The sequence below is a fragment of the Perca fluviatilis genome, chromosome 5 (assembly GCF_010015445.1).
Source record: "Perca fluviatilis chromosome 5, GENO_Pfluv_1.0, whole genome shotgun sequence".
NCBI classification, from domain to species: Eukaryota; Metazoa; Chordata; class Actinopteri; order Perciformes; family Percidae; genus Perca; species Perca fluviatilis.
This window is the reverse complement of record NC_053116.1, coordinates 27,198,137-27,217,990: the sequence shown is the minus strand read 5'-3', so window position 1 is coordinate 27,217,990 and position 19,854 is coordinate 27,198,137. Positions and strand designations below refer to the sequence as shown.

The 19,854-nt window shown below is 39.8% G+C and overlaps 3 protein-coding genes, 1 long non-coding RNA gene and 1 other non-coding gene across 9 annotated transcripts in view; all 5 read left to right on the top strand.

Annotated features, from left to right (window-relative positions):
* Nucleotides 1-16,020, top strand: part of prkar2aa (protein kinase, cAMP-dependent, regulatory, type II, alpha A) — a 48,424-nt gene extending 32,404 nt beyond the window's left edge. For all 4 annotated transcript variants that reach the window (XM_039800416.1, XM_039800414.1, XM_039800415.1 and 1 more), the window contains exons 4-11: nt 1,050-1,186; nt 7,380-7,486; nt 10,745-10,886; nt 11,934-12,035; nt 12,408-12,482; nt 12,601-12,666; nt 13,342-13,480; nt 15,147-16,020. In XM_039800416.1, coding sequence (XP_039656350.1) covers nt 1,050-1,186; nt 7,380-7,486; nt 10,745-10,886; nt 11,934-12,035; nt 12,408-12,482; nt 12,601-12,666; nt 13,342-13,480; nt 15,147-15,271 — 893 coding nt within the window. In that variant the 3' untranslated portion in view covers nt 15,272-16,020. The remainder of the gene's footprint in view (nt 1-1,049; nt 1,187-7,379; nt 7,487-10,744; nt 10,887-11,933; nt 12,036-12,407; nt 12,483-12,600; nt 12,667-13,341; nt 13,481-15,146) is intronic.
* On the top strand, nt 2,745-4,459 carry LOC120558995. Its single transcript, XR_005639210.1, has 2 exons — nt 2,745-3,625; nt 4,238-4,459. It is a non-coding gene; the product is annotated as an uncharacterized LOC120558995 (long non-coding RNA).
* LOC120559022 (N-alpha-acetyltransferase 80) overlaps nt 15,571-19,854 on the top strand; it is a 9,139-nt gene continuing 4,855 nt past the window's right edge. Inside the window, exon 1 of the mRNA XM_039800447.1 lies at nt 15,571-15,678. Coding sequence (XP_039656381.1) covers nt 15,571-15,678 — 108 coding nt within the window. The remainder of the gene's footprint in view (nt 15,679-19,854) is intronic.
* hyal3 (hyaluronidase 3) overlaps nt 18,080-19,854 on the top strand; it is a 10,864-nt gene continuing 9,089 nt past the window's right edge. The window contains exon 1 of one of the 2 annotated variants that reach the window (XM_039800094.1): nt 18,080-18,207. The gene's annotated coding sequence lies outside the window, so the exon portion shown is untranslated. Of the gene's footprint in view, nt 18,208-19,569 lie in introns of those variants that run through there. The other variant, XM_039800093.1, reaches the window with a different exon arrangement.
* Nucleotides 19,164-19,279, top strand: LOC120559934. The gene has a single exon (XR_005639389.1). It is a non-coding gene; the product is annotated as a U5 spliceosomal RNA (small nuclear RNA).

Genomic DNA, 19,854 nt, shown 5'->3' with positions numbered 1-19,854 from the left:
TAAAAGATTTAATAATAATGTAATAACTATAACTTATAACAATAACTTATTTCACCAGTAAATTGCTGTTGAACGACAAACATGTGTATGTAATGTATGTAATGTATACTGTTTATTGATCCCCAGTGGGTGTGTGGGGTAATGTTCTTTAACGTTTTTTTTAATGGTTTGGGGTAGCATTATATATACGGAATTTTTTCCTCTACTGAATGTTTTTCCTTTTTCTTTCCCTTTTTTCTCCGTTTTTGTGCACAGTAATATCATGTACCTTTTGGATATATTGTATTTTAGAAAGACCCCTTTTTTGAGACGTATATGTTTGTTGAAACCCTGTATGAAAATGTTCTCTCAAATGAGTCATAAGTGGGGCTTTTGGGCCTTTCAGACCTAATCAGACTAATTGAAGCCATATGGTGTGTCAGCTGAATGTAAGGTCTACATATATCCCTTCATCAACTCATCGGCAGATTTTTCTGCCGATGATGGCCATTTTAAGCTTTTATCGGCCGATACCGATGTCGTGCCGATATCATCGTGCATCCCTAATAAATGTTCTGTGATATTTTACGAAATAGATTGTGTAATGGCAAAAATATTTTTTACATATTTTTTTAAAATGTAAAAAAAAAATAAACATGTCTGCCTAATGCGCAGGTTACAGAAAAAGAAACTTTAGTCATAAAATGACCAATGATTTGTTATATCACAATGTCAGTCTGTCTTTCCAGACCAACAATGAACATTTTGTACTGCTTGTTCCCCATCCACAAATATAGTGGTAGTGTACTTATGACAAGGTTGTCACTGAGTTGCATGCAACCTGTTTGCTTGCTTGCTTGTTGTTTTTATCCTTGCTGCCAAGGTAATTTTAAGTTTTTCCTTGGAAGCTCATGTCATTTACATGTAGTTGTTACTGTGGCTTAATGAGTTTCTGAACGTGTCCATAGAATACTTTCTTACCTGGGTTATTTCCTCTGTCTAATTACGATGTAATCACACAGGATCTGTTAATGCAATGTGTAAAGTGGGTTTACATGTCTTCTCTCTAGTGTGTGCGGAGGCGTTCAACCCGGACGAGGACGAAGAGGACTCCGAGCCCAGAGTGGTACACCCAAAAACAGATGAACAGCGCTGCAGACTGCAGGAGTCATGCCGAGACATCCTACTCTTCAAAACACTAGATCAGGTAAAAAAAAATCACAAACATACACACAAAGCAGGGCTCCACACTAACTTTTTGCCTTGGTTGCACTGGTGCGCCTAACTTTTTTTATTTAGGTGCACCAGCACAAAATTTAGGTGCACCCAAATTTTGAATGGCGATACAAGATATATAGCTCTGTATTTTTTTACAAAGTGGTCTAAATGTTCAGTTTTAAGTCAAAGCCACTTTTCACAAGCTCTTTTATTAAAACAGATTGTGATTAAAATAAAATGCAAAGACAGGGTTTTCTTTACCAGTTTGAAAATATACAGCTGCAACACATGTAAATGAAAGTTATCTAAAATAAATAGCCTGAGAAAGCTCCTTCATAAGCTTTCAACAACAATAACTCATAGCTCAGTTGGTAAATATAGAGGTTTGACTCCGACCTGCAGCCCTTTCCTATATGACAGGCATGAAAACGGGTCAGGGGTGAAAAAGATGAGAAGGATATTACCCCTCTAGGGGGGTCCGGTGGCATGCCCCCCCAGAAGAAAATTTTAAATATTCCATATTTTAAAGCATCAATCTGATGCATTTTGAGATGCATTTTTTGACAACCAACAGTGTAATATTTCAATATGCACTCATTAAAGTTAATTTGACTGGCAAAACAGTTAAAGTCCTTCTGACATTACACAATAATAAGTCATAATTTTTAAAGACTAAAAAGTTTTGGATACATTTGTACTTCTTCCAACCATATATTAAATAAAGAGTCAATGTGGATTTACATATTGCAATAATATCATAGTCCTACAATGAATCATTGTGAAAACTAAAATGTACTACTTTGGCCAGGTCATCATCAAAAAAGCAAATTAGTACATTCATGATTTTGTCCATGCTGATATTAGCTGCTTTATTTACATTTATTAAAAACGTGGCATTGTTTATCTTTTCATATAGCTAGAAGTCTAAACTCTGGGACAAGGCCGTTATGTTTAAATACCTGCCATGCTGATTCCAAACAGACAGCTTTATCAAGGCAGTTTGGGCTTCAGATAGCTTTACAAATCATGATCCGCTATGAACATGCACACACGTATTGTTTGTATCACGGTCGGTCAGTGAAGGAACAGTCGCAGTCTTAACGGTAGCGGTCGTTGCCGGTAACGTACTCGTATTACAGAGTGCACGGACCGAAGCTTTGTGACCAGCATCTAATGACTAGCAAGCCCTGTCTTACCGCTGCCGGCGTCTTCCTTGAACATGCGCTGCAGAAGGTTGGTGGAAGTTCGATGATTGGTCAAATCCATAGACAGTATGGTTAAATCCAGCGCATTAAAACAAATCCCATGTGGACTTTTTAATTTATTTATTTTTCTAAAATAGTCATACGGCACCAGGCCCGATACTTACACCCCCCTCCCCCTTAAACATTTTCTCATCAAATCTAACACGATTCCGCGGGTCACCTATTTTGGTTTCAAAACGGGCGAATTTCGCCAAAGGTGAGTGATTTTCATGTCTGTACATGTCATCCCCCCACTCTCCCCTTTCATGTCTTCAGCTTTCCTATCAAAATAAATGCCGAAATCTTAAAAAAAAAAAAAAAAAAAAAAAAGAACGACCGAAAGACAGGGCCCAGCAAGCAATAGCCGTCATTTCAACGTCTCGGTTAAATATAGACCCGATATAGCCCGGCTATGTGTAACCCACTTTTAGCCCAAATAACATTTTAATCTGAATAAATGTTTTTTTTTCAAAAATAAATTGTGAGATGTATGATATTCCATCATGTAAGCAAAGTCAACTGCGATTACAAGTTGTTTGTTTGCTTTATTTTACATGTTATATGTGTAGGCTATGCGTAGCCACGATTTAGCTCATATTCAGACCCGGCTATATTGTAGCCCACTTTTAGTCAAACATTATTAATTGTAGTTTTTGGCCAGACAGTGCATGAAATGGTTGATATCCCATCATGTTCGCATTGGTAATGATATCTACAAAGTTCACTGCGTCATTTCACGACATGGTCGATCTATAGTCACGTATTAGCTCTGAATTGGACGGCTGCGGTCCGCTTTAGCCCACCTGAGTAATCTGGTCTACTTACGGCTTGACTATAGCCCTGATTCAGACCAGCAATATAGTATAAGAATAGTATAAGAATATTAGTCTCAAAAATGTTTTTGCTCACACAGCAATGTTTGCTGTCACACATAAACATAACATTCATACACAATCTACGATATTATTTGACTATCATTTCATTTTAAATTAAATGCAATTGCATTTCTCAACCGCTAGATGGCACAATCGAAACACTAATGATTACTGGCATTGCGCGACTATCACTTTAGCCAGATCTTGCGGTAAACATTTCTGCCATTTTAAATTTTATTACACGAGGCAGCTGTCGGAGAGAAGAGCAACGGGCGAGCGGCACTCTGAGAAAATTTCTACTTCGATCTTGTAAGTATGCGTGTTCTTTTTGTTATTTTCATTGTTTAATCACTAATTCATTAGTTAGTTTTTAGAATGTGTAGAAACTGTGACATTTTAACATTACCATTGCATTGCAGAGTAGGTTAGGCTACTATTTTTCTCCAGCAAGTTAACGTTAACGTTACCAGCACGTCTTATTGCAACTGTGTGCCCTTAATTTAAAATATATCTAAATTCAAGGTGGTAAGCATGAAACTATAAAACTTATCATTACAATTTTTATTATTATTAAAGATACCAATATACACAATATAATAATATAGACAATATATACACATTTTAGGGATGCACACGCGCACGCACGCATGCACACACACACACACACACACACACACACACACACACAATATAAAAGTGTGTTTGCATCACCATTATGCAGGCAAAAAATTTCAATTATTGATATTCATTTATTAATAATATTGATTAAAATTATATAGTCTGAATCTATATTCCGTTAACTCTATATTGGCCAGCTCTAGTGTGCATACAAGCAAAAGTGAATGACTGTAATTAGTTAAAAATGATTGTCAACAATGCTTTGCTTGAGCAGTCATTTTTTTTCTTTTTTTCATTTGGCAGACGCAGTGATGACCAACTTTCCATCGGCAAATGAATGGGAAATTAAAAATGCAATTTCTGGACATTTCAAACAAGCACCAGGGAGAGCAGGGGGTGGTGGATATGGACAAAGATAATTCATTTTTGCATCTTAAGTTGTTTTACATATTTTACAATATTTTATTTGATAATTTTTATTTTCTAAGTTGTTAATATTGTTCTAAATAAATCCTTTATATTCAATTAGTTTGGATGGATTTTCATTTGAGAACCTGTTATATTTGAGTGAAAAGAATCCTTATGCTTCATTTTGTTGTCTATTACATTTAAATGTAGTGTAATTGATGACTGGTCTATTTTTGGGCTATGGTTAGACGTCTATTAGATTTTCACTGACAGCCCAAAATTAGCCTTGTTTTAGCCTAGACCCATATTGCCTGTCTATTAGACGTTTATATGTAGTCGTTTAATAGCCGTCTAAATGATGACTAGTCTATTCTTGGGCTATGGTTAGATGTCTATTAGACGTATATATATAGTCGTTCAATAGCTGTCTAATTGTCTATTCTTGGGCTATGGTTAGACGTATATATGTAGTCATTCAATAGCCGTTTATTCTTGGGCTATGTTTAGACGTCTATTAGATTTTCACTGACAGCCCAAAATTAGCCTCGTTTTAGCCTAGACGTCTGGGCTGTGTTTAGACGGCTATTAGACGTCTATTAGACGCAAAATTGCTTGCTGGGGGGGAGTGCGATGGACTGAAGTATATGCTAGGCTACTCAGAGAGTGACTGCTGACTCATTAGCGGCGTTACACCAGTCTTGTGTAGGCTATGAAATGTCTGTATCGTCACTGCGCTGCATTTTTATGAACTATGATCCAGCATGCTCCGTCACGCTATTGCTCAACGAACTGAAGTTAGTTTAATAATGTGTTTTTCGCCGTGGCGGCCGCAGTAACAGAGTTACCAGCGGAAACACTGGTACCAATACAGGTTTCCCTCTCATACTTAACAATATACAGCTGTGTTAATAACAATTAAAACTGTAGACAAATGTCGGAGTTTGGACCAGCGGCGCGTTGTTCCTCCATGTTGCAGGTGAGCCGGCAGGTGTGTGAGTGAATGGGGGGCGGGCCGGCGGAGGAGAGATCCAAATCCAAACACAGGCACGGCTTTCCAGAAGGAATGGGTCATGTAACGCAACATTAAACCATATCGATATAAACAACATCGCTCCGTTAGTGGAGAGGCAGCGGATGCGAGGACGTTAGGTGCACCGGTGCGACCTAGGAAAAATCTTAGTCGCACCCTTACAAATTTTGGTCGCATTTGCGACCAAATTGGTCGCACTCTCGAGCCCTGCAAAGAGATATGTACACAGACTAACACATTACTAGCGTATAGCTTCAGGGGCTCCTTGGCCCTGTATGAAAGCGTCTACATTCATTGTGTTTCTCCACTCATTTATTCATGTTTTCGTGCAAACAAATTAATCGCTCCCTTTTACTTTCAGTGTTCGACCCAGGTACACTGAGGCCTACTTAGAACCCAAAGCCTGATCGGGTGTAATGCAATACAACAAAGTACAGTAACCCTATAATAGGGCTGGGACATAAAAACAACTAAAATCAATATCAAGATTTATTGCACATTTACCTCGGTAACTATTAATAACAGGGTCGCAACCTTGTATTATGGAATGCACTAGTAGATGAAATTAGGTTATTATAGTCATAATGTTGATTACGGTAACTTTTGGTTAATTGCCTACCCTACAGTAACTACAGTGTATATTACATGCCTATTTCTATATAATGTGGATTTTTCTTAGTTGTTGTGCTGCATGGAGCTGCTGTAACAAATTAATTTCCCCATTGTGGGCTCAATAAAGTATCTTATCTCTTATCTTTTAGGGGTTAATGAGGCAGTGGTTTAATGGACTACATCAGTCTTTCCCAAAGTTAGGGTCAGGACCCAAAATAGGTCGCGGACCCTATTTTTATTGGGTTGCCAATCAGAGTAAAATGCATAACAATGCTATATGTGAAATCATTTTCCGGATTAAAATGGAAGACTAGTGTTCTTTTTTTGCTTCACTGGTCTGTTCAGCTCAAATCCTTTGTGTAAGTTTGGACCCCGGGGAGACACCAAATTTCACTTTTTGCGTCTTGAGCTGGAAAAGTTTGGGAACCCATGAACTACATACTTAATTATACAGAACATGCATCAAATATTCGCTTCATTAATATATGATGGAGCGATCTTATTAGAAACGACTTGTAAACGAAAATGTTATCAAATACATCACACCACAAACTACAGCTTGCAACAGCAAGGAAACATTCTGTGTTTCATAAAAGTAGTATTAATAGCAGAAGTGTGCATTTGATTTACTTACTAAAGTTACAGGGGTTTCCCTTCTGCTCTCTTGGTGTGTAACATCATCTTACTCTCCTCAAGGACAACACTTAGAAGCAGCTGCTTTTGGGGAAGGTCAGATGATAAATTTGTACAAAAACATGCTGGCAAAAGATAGAAATACAGTTCACTACATGAACTGCAGAGAAAAGGGTCAAATAAGTACTTGTTATACATATTTGCACATGTACATTGCACGATACAACAATATGATCTCTACTTGTCTTATTGTCTAGAAACCTAAAGGCATAGAATGCCCAAGTTACGATGTTCTTATTATGTGCTTGATTTTTGTTTGGGGTAACAAAACTATATTTATACCCTCCTGTATTTGGGCATAAGTAGATTGTCTTGCCTGTTTTCCAAAAAGCAATTCCAACAATCATATGTCCGTGTGATGTCGCTGTATTTGATTTATCCACGTTTGTTTTGGCTGAAACTGAATTTCATATTTTTAAAACCTATTTCTGTTTTTTATTATCTTTTATCTACTACGATAAATCTGTCTAACATTACGATGGACTCAAACCTCAGAGACTCCAATATTTTTCTGAAATTGCATACACTGGTAACACAAGGAGAAAGTGTGCCCTCTTCTTTCGTCTTTCAGGAGCAGCGCGCTCCCATGAGCTAGATGTCATTTTGAGCTGCTAGTTGGACTCCACAAACACATTTCCACTGTTGCTCCTTCTTTCTCCACATCCTTTGTGTATGACGTCCTCCCTCTCGTCCCCCATTCAGGAGCAGTTCTCGGAGGTGCTGGACGCCATGTTTGAATTACTAGTTCAGCCCCTGGAGCACGTCATCGACCAAGGAGACGATGGAGACAACTTCTACGTCATAGAGAGGTAGAAGGCAGACGCTCATGTTGACACGGACGCTGCCATTTTTTTTTTTTGTGAGCTTAATGACAGAAAGGCTCGACAGTTATTGCAAAAACAAAACGACGTAGGCGAGGATGATGCCTGTGTGCACATTTTATGTTTGATACGTATGTATTTATTTTACTAAATTTCTAGACAAAATTTAGTCCCTTGTATTATGTGGATGGTGTGGACCACTAAAAACCTTTAAAGATTTTCAACACTGCAGCCGTTTTGCTGGTCTTTACAGTTGGGCTTGTGTTGATTTGGACTGCACTGTTTATGATTGTGGTAAATGGACTGCATTCATATAGCGCTTTCTAGTCTTAGCGACCACTCAAAGTGCTTAACTCACTACAGGCGTCATTCACCCCATTCATACACATTTATACACTGACTCATCAGATAAACATTCACGTACATAACATACCGAACATTCACACACCCAGCATCGAGAGCAATTTCGGCATCAGTATCTTTCCCGAGAACACTTCGACATGTAGACTCCAGAGGTCGGGGATCGAACCGCCGACCTTCCGATTGGCTCGCATGAGCCACAGCCGCCCAGCCACCTTATGGTGATGTATATGTCTGTGCCCATGTATACAGCACCTATAAAGGCTGTGTGTAATGTTCCTGCCATATTGCTAATGTAAACTGTTGCTGTGTACACAGGCCTTCACAGGACGGGTTTTGTAGCCTAGGCTTGAATACAATGTTAAGTTGCTGGAACATTAAAATGGCTCTCCTTATCTTCCTATAACACATTTTGAGCTAAGAACTGTCACTATCACAACTTTCCCTGTTGTGTGAAAAGAAATTAAAACACTTTAGGTTTGAAGGTTGAATTTAATTGTTTTTGAATAATCAGGCAACTTTGATGAGCTTTCACGATGATCCCTGAGACTTTACAAGCCCAACTTGCCCTTTTTCTACTAGAAAAAGACCCAAGATGTCGGTCCTTATCTTCTGCCACCAAACGGAAAACAGAGTTTGGCTGGTCATTGTTTATTCCATCATTTCAGCACCGTGGTTTAGTTAGTTCCACTTGTTGTTTGCTATCGTTCAATCTGCATACAAACTTTCTAAGAGTGTGCTCCCTGTACAAGAGATGTGCGATGACCTTTACAAGCAGCGCGCCTGCCTGGTCATATACTATCCCGGAATTTTCCCTGGCCTGGGAAAGCGTAGGTGTTAGCTAATGTCACCAGCTGGGTGGGGTATGAGCATGGACACACGCAGAGATGGAGGGATAAACAGAAATGCAAAAGAAAAGCAGGAAAGAAAACAGGACAGAGTACCACATTGTTTAATGTTTCCTATTTTTATAATGTGTAATTCAACTCTGCATTCCTGTTAACGTTATGATAATGTTAGCCATTAACAGACTGTCAGCCAACTTGAAAATAGTTAATCTTGACGATTTTATTAGGCATAAAAAGAGACTGAAAGTGTGGTACTATGGTAAGGAACACCCTTCACTAACAAACTTAAACAATCCCATTCTGAAGCCTTGGATACAGGAAGTAACTGGAAATTACTCAGAAGCCCTAAGGGATCAGGGGTAAATACATAATGGGAGGGTTGACGTGTACGATGTGAAAAGGATCATTGTGGTACTCTCGGATCTGATTGGCTGAATTATGTTTCTGCCCCCCATAAGGAATTCTAACTAATGACAACAACACTGTCGGAGCATTCACATGACACAAGCCTTCGGTGATCGCGCACCACCCCCACCCCTTCTCCACGTAGTTGCTAGTAGCGCTTATCCCGTCCAATAAAGGAGGACACGGAGGATTAATAAAACGTAGATCTTTCAAAAGAGGTAATTATCTTGTCAATTTTATGTCCTCTTCGTCCCCAAAGCTGAACGCCGCTGTTGTCCTTTCTTCGCGTTGACGTAAACGCATCACATGAGCTGCGTGCGAATGTCGCCAGACTACACCATTTTGTAAACATAGCCAAACTCAGAAATACAGAGAGAGATTTGTGGAGCTCATGGGCTTAATTAGCTTTGATTTGGCAATGGCTTTAATGTAACGGACGTTCGTTAATAAAAAAAAGAATCGCGCACTATAGCTTTAACCACACAAGTTAATTTGTACATATGTTAATATACCATCAAAAAGTCATCACTAGTTCAAATATCAATATCATAATTATTATTGAGATGTTGCGTCCTCTATTTTGAAAGGTTAAAAGTCACTAAATGCCTTGCCCAAGGGTTGACGAGACAGAGAAAATCCTGATTGTACACACATCCTCTCAGTGCAGGAAGGAACATCCATTTGTCCTCCGGCTACAGTGGTACTCTTCAATATATTGAGCTTCTTCAGGGTATTGATTGAACATGGCTGAGTCTGTTTTACCAAGCAGTTAAAGTGGTTATTAAAGAACCTTGGCTCTTTCTTTTCCATCTGTCCTTCTGAGCTCAAGCTGATTTATTGTGTATAATTTATTAATGGTCACAGCTTTCACACCTGCTTCGTCTGTTTAATAAAGAGCCAGCAGCACAGTATTTTTAAACATCGTCTAAAACGGCGGCGACACAAGCGGTCATCGTCCCCTATCGTCATGGTAATCCACTCAAACTAAGTCAATACATACACCAGCGAGGGTTTTAGCACACTAAGCAGCCAATGGGAGGACTAGCTATCTTATAAAATGACTGGTTAATCCTGCTGAGGAATACCACTGCAAATTACCTTGCCCAGGTTTAATCCTTATACAGCAAGCAAGAGAGAGAGGGAAGGGGGGAAGACGGTGCTGCTCTGCAGAAATATTACGGTCTATCACAAACACATACAACCATGACAAACATGTTTTGATTCTGTTCATGCACATATACAACAATGATCATAGCTACACTGAATTGCTCTCACCTTTTCATATTGTCACAGTGAAGCGCTTGTATGAAAAGCTTCTACTTTAATAGAAATATGCACACAATTACACACACTAATACACCCACACAAACGCAGTCAATGATTTGCCCACCAAGTCTGCCAAACTGACACAGGCTCCTGCCCGGAAGCTACAGATAAGCTGTAATTAGATGTCTATTTAAACCAGTCAGTAGGTCAATAAACAAAACACTGGTCCACTCTATTGGCTCAATTAAACACATCAGTCATTTTAATTTATTTTTTCGGTGTTCTGTTTTTTTCCCCGTTTGCTGTTTATATATATATTTTTTTTTTGTCTCTTTCCCTAACTCCCTCTCTTCTCTCTCTCTCTCAGGGGTGTGTATGACATAATTGTAATGGGAGTAACGGTGGGTCAGTATGACAATAAGGGCAGCTTCGGCGAGCTGGCACTCATGTACAACACACCACGAGCCGCCACCATTGTTGCCACCCAGGAGGGGGCACTATGGGGACTGGTAAGAAGATTTGAATGGTATGTGTGATTCTCTAGATCAGGGATCTTCAACGTTTTTTAGGCCAAGGACCCCTTAGCTGAAAGAGAGACGGAGCAGGGACCCCCTACTACATATATTGTATACAATTTAGTTGCATTTTAAACTGGACCTACAAGAACGTGTAGGGTGTCGTAAAGCCTTAACATACCTTTTTTATGGTGTATACAATAAGCTTTTAAAATAAAAAATGTTGGCATATTCATATATTTATACATAATGTTAAAATGTGGCACAGTAAATCTTTAAGCTTAACTGTATCTGTGGATGGCTACCTAATGTCAACCTAAGCTGTAGGCCAGTAAGCATACTTTTTAGAAAAAATCTTTACTAACAATATGTTGAATTCATGTTAATGTATTTCAGACATATTTTTTTACAAAAAATTAAACAAACAATAATTTGGCGGCCCCCCTGCAGCTACTCTGAGGGATGCCCTGTTGAAGATCTCTGCTCTAGATATCTATAATGTTTTTTTTTGTTGTTTTTACTTGTATTAGGAAAGGACTCTGAATAAGCCTTTCAAGCTTCTTTCCTCTCCTCAACTGAAATTGCTTTTTTAATTTATTATGTACTTTATATCTTCGTTTGTGCAAATTAACTAAACTAAATCTAACTGATGATTATAAAATACTGTTAGAATGCCCCAAGGAGAAACGCACATTTATGTCAAACAATTGCCTAATTACCTGAAGATTGTTTGCAATGTTTGTAAGTCATAAATGATCCAATTTGCCAACTGCCAACAATTTCTAACTGCAAGTGCTACCTTTTCTAAATCTTAAAAGCTCAGTTTCAAACTGTTTTCCCACTAGTTGTCTCCTTGGGATTGCATTGTTAGCAGGTTAGGTACAGTTCATGTTACCAAATACAGTACATGTTAAGAATGGAGTCCTGTAATCTATGAATGGAGCCAGGCTCTGCTCTGATGGTTCATGCCGCTGCAGTGCCTCCCCGTGGCCGAGCACAGGAGGAGCAGCAGCAGCTTCATTACTTGTTTGTTTTCCCTAGGACCGTGCCACATTTCGTAGACTCATTGTGAAGAACAATTACAAGAAGAGGAGGATGTACGAGAGTTTCATCGAGTCTGTGCCCTTACTCAAATCACTGGAGGTGAGTTTACTGGTTGCGGGCTAGTTAGAAAATCCTCCCAGCAGTTTTTGGCTCTCCCTGCCCCTCTCCTTCACAGGCTGTTTTTTCAGAGTCCGACTACACAGTGGGACATGCAACAGCATCCCATGTGAAGCTAGCCATCCAGCGAGCAGCAAAACACCAGCCAGTTTGGAAATAATTCTGAACGGTCACCCACCCTTTTTACACCACCAAGCTTAAAATGTACATAACCCAGAAGTAGGGTGAAAGGTCTAAAGCAAGAGCACAGTAGGAAATGATGGAGGGACTGAGGGAGGGAAGTCTGCCTGCATAGTCAATGAAACAATTATCTCTTCTCTCGACCTCTGTCTCACCCCCTCGTTTACCGTGCAGGCGAACGAGAGGATGAAGATAGTGGATGTATTAGGATCGAAGCAGTTCCCAGATGGTGAGCGCATCATCACACAGGTAAGACACGGATATAGCTGATGTGGTTTCATACAGCAATGAAATGTTTCAACATACACACACAGTACATACATACTTTTACGTGTATTCATATGTTGTCTGTTTTCTTTCTTCTAAGGGAGAGAAGGCTGAATGCTTCTTTATAGTTGAATCTGGGGAGGTCAAGATCATGATCAAGAGTAAAGTAAGATACTCCCCCTCACCTTCCTCATTTCTCTATTTCACCACTGTGCATGCTTTTTAATTAAAGCGTTTGACTGTGAGGGTGAATGTATTTCACTGTGCATCCCTCAGAGACCATATAGGTAAACACGTTTGACTCCACATATTTCCAGCAGCATTGGTTCAGCTGTAGTTAATGGGTAAAAAAAAAAGGCCATCTCACATAACTCAGAAGCTGATAAATATTCTAAAAAACATTATTGGTACAGGAATATGCACAGATGTAAAAGCGGACAGAAAAAATTGTTTGCCAGCTTGGAAACCAAGCATCAGCTTTTGGCTGCAGAAATTGACAACACGGTTGCCATGTTTTAAACTGCCTATATTTGGAGCAATTCATTTCTTATGTCACTATACCAGACATTTTAATAATGAAACAATGAGATAATGGTTGCCAAGGGCAACCGGTCAACCCTCGCTGATTATATTTCTCCTACCAGGTAGTTTCCGTGCAGAACATTCTGACAATGACAACCCACGCTCTCCAGTAACAACCACCAGAGTACAAAAAAGGATTCCTGGTTTTGCCTAGCAACAGCGGCAATCACAATTGAGTGCTTCTCGCTGGGGGGGGAGAAAAAAAAAAGGAGGTGCTCAGTGGTTGCTAACCTTTAATCCTCACCTCTCTTCCCTGCAGACGAAGGCAGGCCATGCAGACAATGCGGAGGTGGAGATAACGCGCTGTAGCAGGGGTCACTACTTCGGGGAGCTGGCCTTGGTCACTAACAAGCCCCGGGCCGCCTCAGCCTACGCAGTGGGGGATGTCAAGTGTGTGGGTAAGACAAAATGCACTCCGACACACGTTTAACTCATTTGTCAGCATCGAGGCTAATGCTGCTCACAAGAAAAAAGATAATGACATTTTCCACATTAGATTTCCACCAACATCTGGGACTGTGATACCTGCATCTGAAGCACCCATGTGAACATTTTCTTATGTGATTACATTCAAATTGTTCTGTGACATAAGTTTTTGTAATATGTGTTGCTTTTTGCCCATTCATTCTCACGGAGTTTGCACACCACAACGTGATATCATGACTTCGCGTAAACCTACATGCCACTTTCTATACAACGGAGGGCAGTCTGCAACGTCACGGTGTAAACATATACGCCGCGACGCTACGTGTTATCGCGAGGCTACGGTTTAGGAAAATAAGAAACTGTTGGGATTAGGAAAAAAAAAAACGTGGAAAGGAAACCTCACACGCGGGACACGTGGTTACACACGGGATGCTATCCCCGCTCTCCTGGGTGAAAGGCCTGTGTTTTACCCATCCTCCACCCCGACTAACCTCCCTACGCGGATTTTCACCCTTTCATACTACTCGCTATGGCGTCAATTCACACGCAATCGCAAGGTAATGTAAGTCAACGGAGGCCCAACAGCGTTGATAAACACGCTAAAAAAGCGATTATGCGTCTTGACAACACGCCAATAATGGCATACGAAATGGCGTGTCATACATACGCCACTTCATGAGATCAGTCTGCACACCAAGTGTCTTAGGGAGCTACAATTTTAAATGATTCAATAAAACCCTGGTAGATAGTTAAAACCTGAAGTAAAATTAAAAGCAATTAATAAGCACTATTCAAACCGTTCAACCGAACGTCTATGGTATTAATTTCCCACTAATTGTACTGTTACAAGCGGTTTGTCATGAGATATCAAGTAGCATTAGAGTTTTGATTTATTTGTGATTGGTGCTTGGCTCTTTATCTCGTCTGTCATCACCTTGTGCTTTTTGTTGATTTAAAGGCCGTTCTGTTATTATTTCACCTTTTTTAAAGTGGGTGCGGTAATTAAGGCTCTACAGTGGATGAGCACTTGCTTAATGCTAATTGCACTGCTTTTATTTGTTTATTCACACAGGTAATGTTTTTCATAGTTGACGTGTTAGTGTCTGTCACCTCCCTTTGTGCTTCCCCATTTTCTCTTTCAGTATGAACCCCACACACACCGTCCATACTCTCACCTACCTGTCCGTCTTGTCATTCAGTGTACTTTGTGTTTACTATACTAACCGTACAACAGCCTGTCTCCAACAGCTGCTCGACTTTGAAGCAGAGAAAAATGGCACTCAACCACGCTGCAGCAACACATGCTGTCTGTTGTACTCTTATCATTCTCCCTGTCCTGCTGCGCTGTAAAAGATGAGCATGACTTTAAGGATCTTCTGGCTTCCTGTAAATACATTTTATGATGGGACCAGGAATGTCTTCCCACCTGTATCTGACAAATGTCAAAGCACAAATTGAAACAATCTGCTCTTGTTTGAAGATGTGACCTCAAAAGACACCTTAGTTTAGATGTATTTCTTTGTGTGTTGTCCAGCGGATGCTTTGTAAGGACTGGGCTGTGTTTTAGCAACTGAGATGACTACACAGGAACACCTAATATCTCTCTCGCTTTCTCGCTCTCTCTCTCTCTGCCTGCAGTAATAGACGTGCAGGCGTTTGAGCGTCTCCTGGGTTCCTGTAAGGAGATTATGAAAAGGAACATCGCCCACTATGAGGAGCAGCTGGTGGCACTGTTCGGCTCCAGCATGGACCTGAGAGACTGAGCCTCCCACACCACACTCCGTGCCTTCTAACACACACAGACACACATACTCGCACACACACACACACACACACATGTACGTCCTCTCTCACACAACGCAGTGGCTATACAGACTCATAATAAGCTCTACACAGAACGTACAAACTCATAAGAAATTGTACTTAGCTCACCTGCGAGTACATAAATGGCCACACAGTATGAACACACTCGCATACTTTGACACCTATGTAGGCACTGAGAGACGCCCACCTCACTTAGTCTGCTCCTCCTCGTGCACATGCTAGTTCAACACACTCCTCGATGACCTCAGACGCGCACACAGAGCAAGCTAAAGGCCTCACAGCTCGTTGCTTGAGGAAGCTCCAACCTCTCAGTATGAATGTCTTTGCTGCGATGACCTTAATACAGGTAACGCAGTGTACACATAAAATACACACACACACACCCCATACACATGTTCAAAAACACATAATCATGCTTCATATGTGCAGGCTTTTCATTCACATAGGACACACACACACACACACACACACACGGGTAAAGATACATTTACTCAAAAACACATAGGCAGCCACACTTGCAAAAACGGACACATTGTGGTAAAATGGAGACGAAAAACTTTTAAAATCTCTGAAAATGGAAAATGAATCAAAATGCAAAAAAAGAGAGAAAAGTTTAAAGAAGACAGATAAGTTTTAGAAACATTTTATGAAGATACAAAACAGAAGCTTTGATAAAATATTATTTAAATAAAAAAAAAATTTTCTCTTTGGGGGCCCCCCGGGCGGATTTGTGTTGTTGTGTTTTTTTTTTTTTCCCCTAACTGTTGTTGATTGAGTTGAGTTAGTGCTGGTGATTATTGCAGTAACAGAAAAGAGTGATATACAATAAAACTCACGTATTTGAACAAAAAAAAAACCCCACTTGTTATTCTATCATTGATTCCACACTTCATTGTACTGAATTAATTATTAATGTATTATTATATATTCATTTATTATTTTTTTGTTTTACTTTGACCAATTCTGATAAAATCCACCATCCATCTCTGACAAAATGTAAAAACAAAGAAAAAAAAATTCTAATAAAAACATTAGTGCTTATTTCTCCTTGATTATCCTTGAATGAGTTGTCCTGGATTAAAAAAAAACCTGAAAAAATAAAGCAAACATTTTGTTAAAAATCTTGCCTCTTTGTTGAATTTGAACTCAAACTCAGCTGTTTTTGTTTTTTTTGACGATTTAGCCATGTACTTTACACTTGTGCAACAAACATAACCTACGGTATCCAGTACAGGTTGCAATCACAAAAAAAACAACTAATAAAAAAAGTACCTGAAAAAGTACAGCAAAATACTAGACATTATCTCTTCGCCTAGCAGGATCTGGCCAGAGAGTTTCATCAACATCACAGGCGATATCCTCATTGGCAAGACAACCGTCTTGAATGTCGAATCCATCCTTGCAGAGCTGCAGCGTCGACTTGGTCACTCCAAGTCCTCCATGGCCTGAATGAGGGGTACCTGAGCCTGCATGGGGCCGGAGATTGTAAACCCCCACATGAATATGGGCCCCCCTTCCTCCTTGTCGTTCTCGACCCTCAATCCTCAAATGTCACAGGGAGGGGTATCAAAAGTGCTGATATGGTGCATACAATGAGCAGCTGATTACCGTAACTGTAGACAGATTTTCTTTTACCTGTTTTCTTGTTGAAATGTCCTCATGACAGATGCCACTGACTGTATATCTACTAAGATTTGTCTGAACTCTTAGTCCAGCCTCCCTCAGCGTCAATCCGTGGTTCACAACATGGTCCACTAGTGTTGCGCGACTTTCATTTGATAAATTTGGTCCTCTTCTTTGAGCATATTCTCCGGCTTCAGGTCTTCCTCTCTCTCTCCCTCTTCCTCTACCTCCTTCTCTGTGGATTCCCCCTCTCACTCTCAGTCTTCTTCTGACTCCTTCCATTTTGGTTGAGGGCAGGTGAACTTACCTGCTGCATTTTATATAGCGCTTAAACCTGATTGGTGTGTCTGTAAGCAATCGTGTTTTCATACCTGGTGGCTGTGTTTAACCAATTGGTTCATGGGTGTGTTCTTTTGAAAGCCTTTGCTTTGAAAATGCAAGGAAATGACATCATGATAAACATCTGTGTCAAATGCATACAAGTGTGTTTAGTGTTTTTCAAATCACTGTGTGTGATGTTTTGCAAAAAGTGTGAAGCTGACAATGTGCTTACAGTTGTGCAGATCTAGGCTAGTGTTTTGCTCCTTGAGTGTAAGGTTTTGCTAATTGTGGGAAAGTTTTAATTTTAGTGTGTAAGCAATTGTTAAAAAAAAAACAACTGCACTGCTTTGTCAATGCCGTTTCATTTTGTTTGCGCATATTTTCCTAATTTTTCAGACTTTCTCAAGGTTTATGTTTTGCCATTTTTGCAATTACCAGACCAGCAGCTCCAGTTGTAATTACTGTAGATTACTGTTATAAATGCAGCTACACAGGTGAGTTACCAATTGAGTAGTATGTTTTAGCTTTAACAGAAGTTTAAGAAGTATCATGTTTTGTAGATGCATAACTCTTAACCTCAATACAATATATCGTCTTCACTGTGGGCCTGTTTTAATTGATTTTGTACATGTAGTTCCACTAACTGTAGCATGGATGTACAATATTATAAGACCGGCCTTATTTTATGTAATAACACTCCCATCCGCAGGTTGGCAGACACGACATAGACCAGTGAGAATATCAGCAGCAACGTGTCCTCCTTTTAAAGAAGAGGACACGGTTAGAAACTGATCGTGGAGCAGCTATCATTGCTGTGGTCCCACGTTGAAATAAGCATAAAAGCCGACCACAGGTCAGCTCAGCTGTCAGTCAAAACACGCGAGCACTCGGAGGAGGACGAGCACCGGCGACCAGCCGCGAGACTAAAGATGTAGGTAACGTTACAGTGTGGCGAGAAAAACGAGTGTAGGATTCTGTTGGCGAATAAACAGTAAACGTGTGGTTCCTCCTAGTATCTAACAAATGTCAGTCACTGCACTGCATGTAGCTACTTCTAAAGCTCAACGTAAGCTAATGAGCTAGCCAGCATGCAGTACTGCAGCACTTCTAACTGTCAAATTTGGTGGTCTTACCTTACATGGAAGTGGATGCCAACAAGAAGGGAGGAGAGTAGCTAATGGTTTACAAAGTGCCCAAATATATAGTTTTCCTACCAACGCAAGCCCACGGCTCAAGTCGTTGCATGTCTTAAATGAGACACTTTTTTTTTTTTTAAGAGACTTTGTTTGAATTCGTTTTTACTTAGGGGCACGCAAACACAACACTGCCTAGTTGAGGCTGCAGGTTTTTTATTTTTTTATTTAGGCGTATTATAGTTTATATGGATATGGGATTTGTGTGTCTTACTCGTGTACCACATGCTTTTATTTTACTGCCCACACGAGTTAACATAGATTTGCTGGATCAAGAACTGATAAAAACACTTTTTTACCCAAATTAAATCAATTCAGAATATGAGATCACTGTATCGAAATAAAGCATGGATGTGTAATAAGAAAAAGCACACTGTGTTCCGGGGAAAGATGTGTATGTTTCATACACCAGATTTTTAACTGAAGAAAACGTGTTGAAAAAGTAGAGGCGTGGCCGTGGTCGCCTTGTTCCCATAATGCATAGCGCGCGTGTAGCAATCTTTTTACATACTAAACGATTTAAACTTATATTTCACTCAAAACGTTGCGGTGCGGTTAGTATCACATAAACACATCACATTTCCTGTCGGACACAATGTAATTTATATGTACTTTTAAATGTGTGTCAATGAAACGTAACAGAGGGAGCTAAGACGGCGAATGGGGTCCGCCACTTGGCTCACCAATCTTCAGTACACTCTTGTTTCTCTTCAGATCGTATAAATCTTTCGCCTTTTACTAAAGATTTCCGTGGAGAGGAGCATTATGAGTATAATCTAATTTTTTGATGCCCTGCTTCATTGCGGGGCTTTCTCATTTGTCCAAAATTAAAATTGTACATCGAAACATTATATATGTTCTTGATATTTCTGAATCTATAAATGTACAGTTAGTCTTGTTAAGGTTCACAAATACTACACGTGCACTTTTTTTTTTTAAAGATCATTTTTGGGGGCTTTTCTGCCTTTTTATATGATAGGACAGCTAGGTGAGAGACATGCAGGAAATCGTCACAGGTCGGATTCCAACCCTGGACCTCTGCGTCGAGGCATAAACCTGTCAGTACATGTGCACCTGCTCTACCCACTGACCAACCCGGCCGCTACACATGCATTTCTTACATATCGAATGGATCAAGTCACTTATATACACCATTGACTGTATATATTAATATTGATATACAGTCTATGATATACACCCATTAATTACTATTTTCAAACTCTGAAGCTCTCACATGTTGGTAGAAATAACTTTGTCCCATTATCATTAACAATGATAATGACATTTTGTCACTACTAAATGTAATGATATTACTTTTATACTGATGTCTTTAGGCAAATGTAGAAGGCCTCATCAGCTACCCAGCTAAGTGTAAAAAATGACTC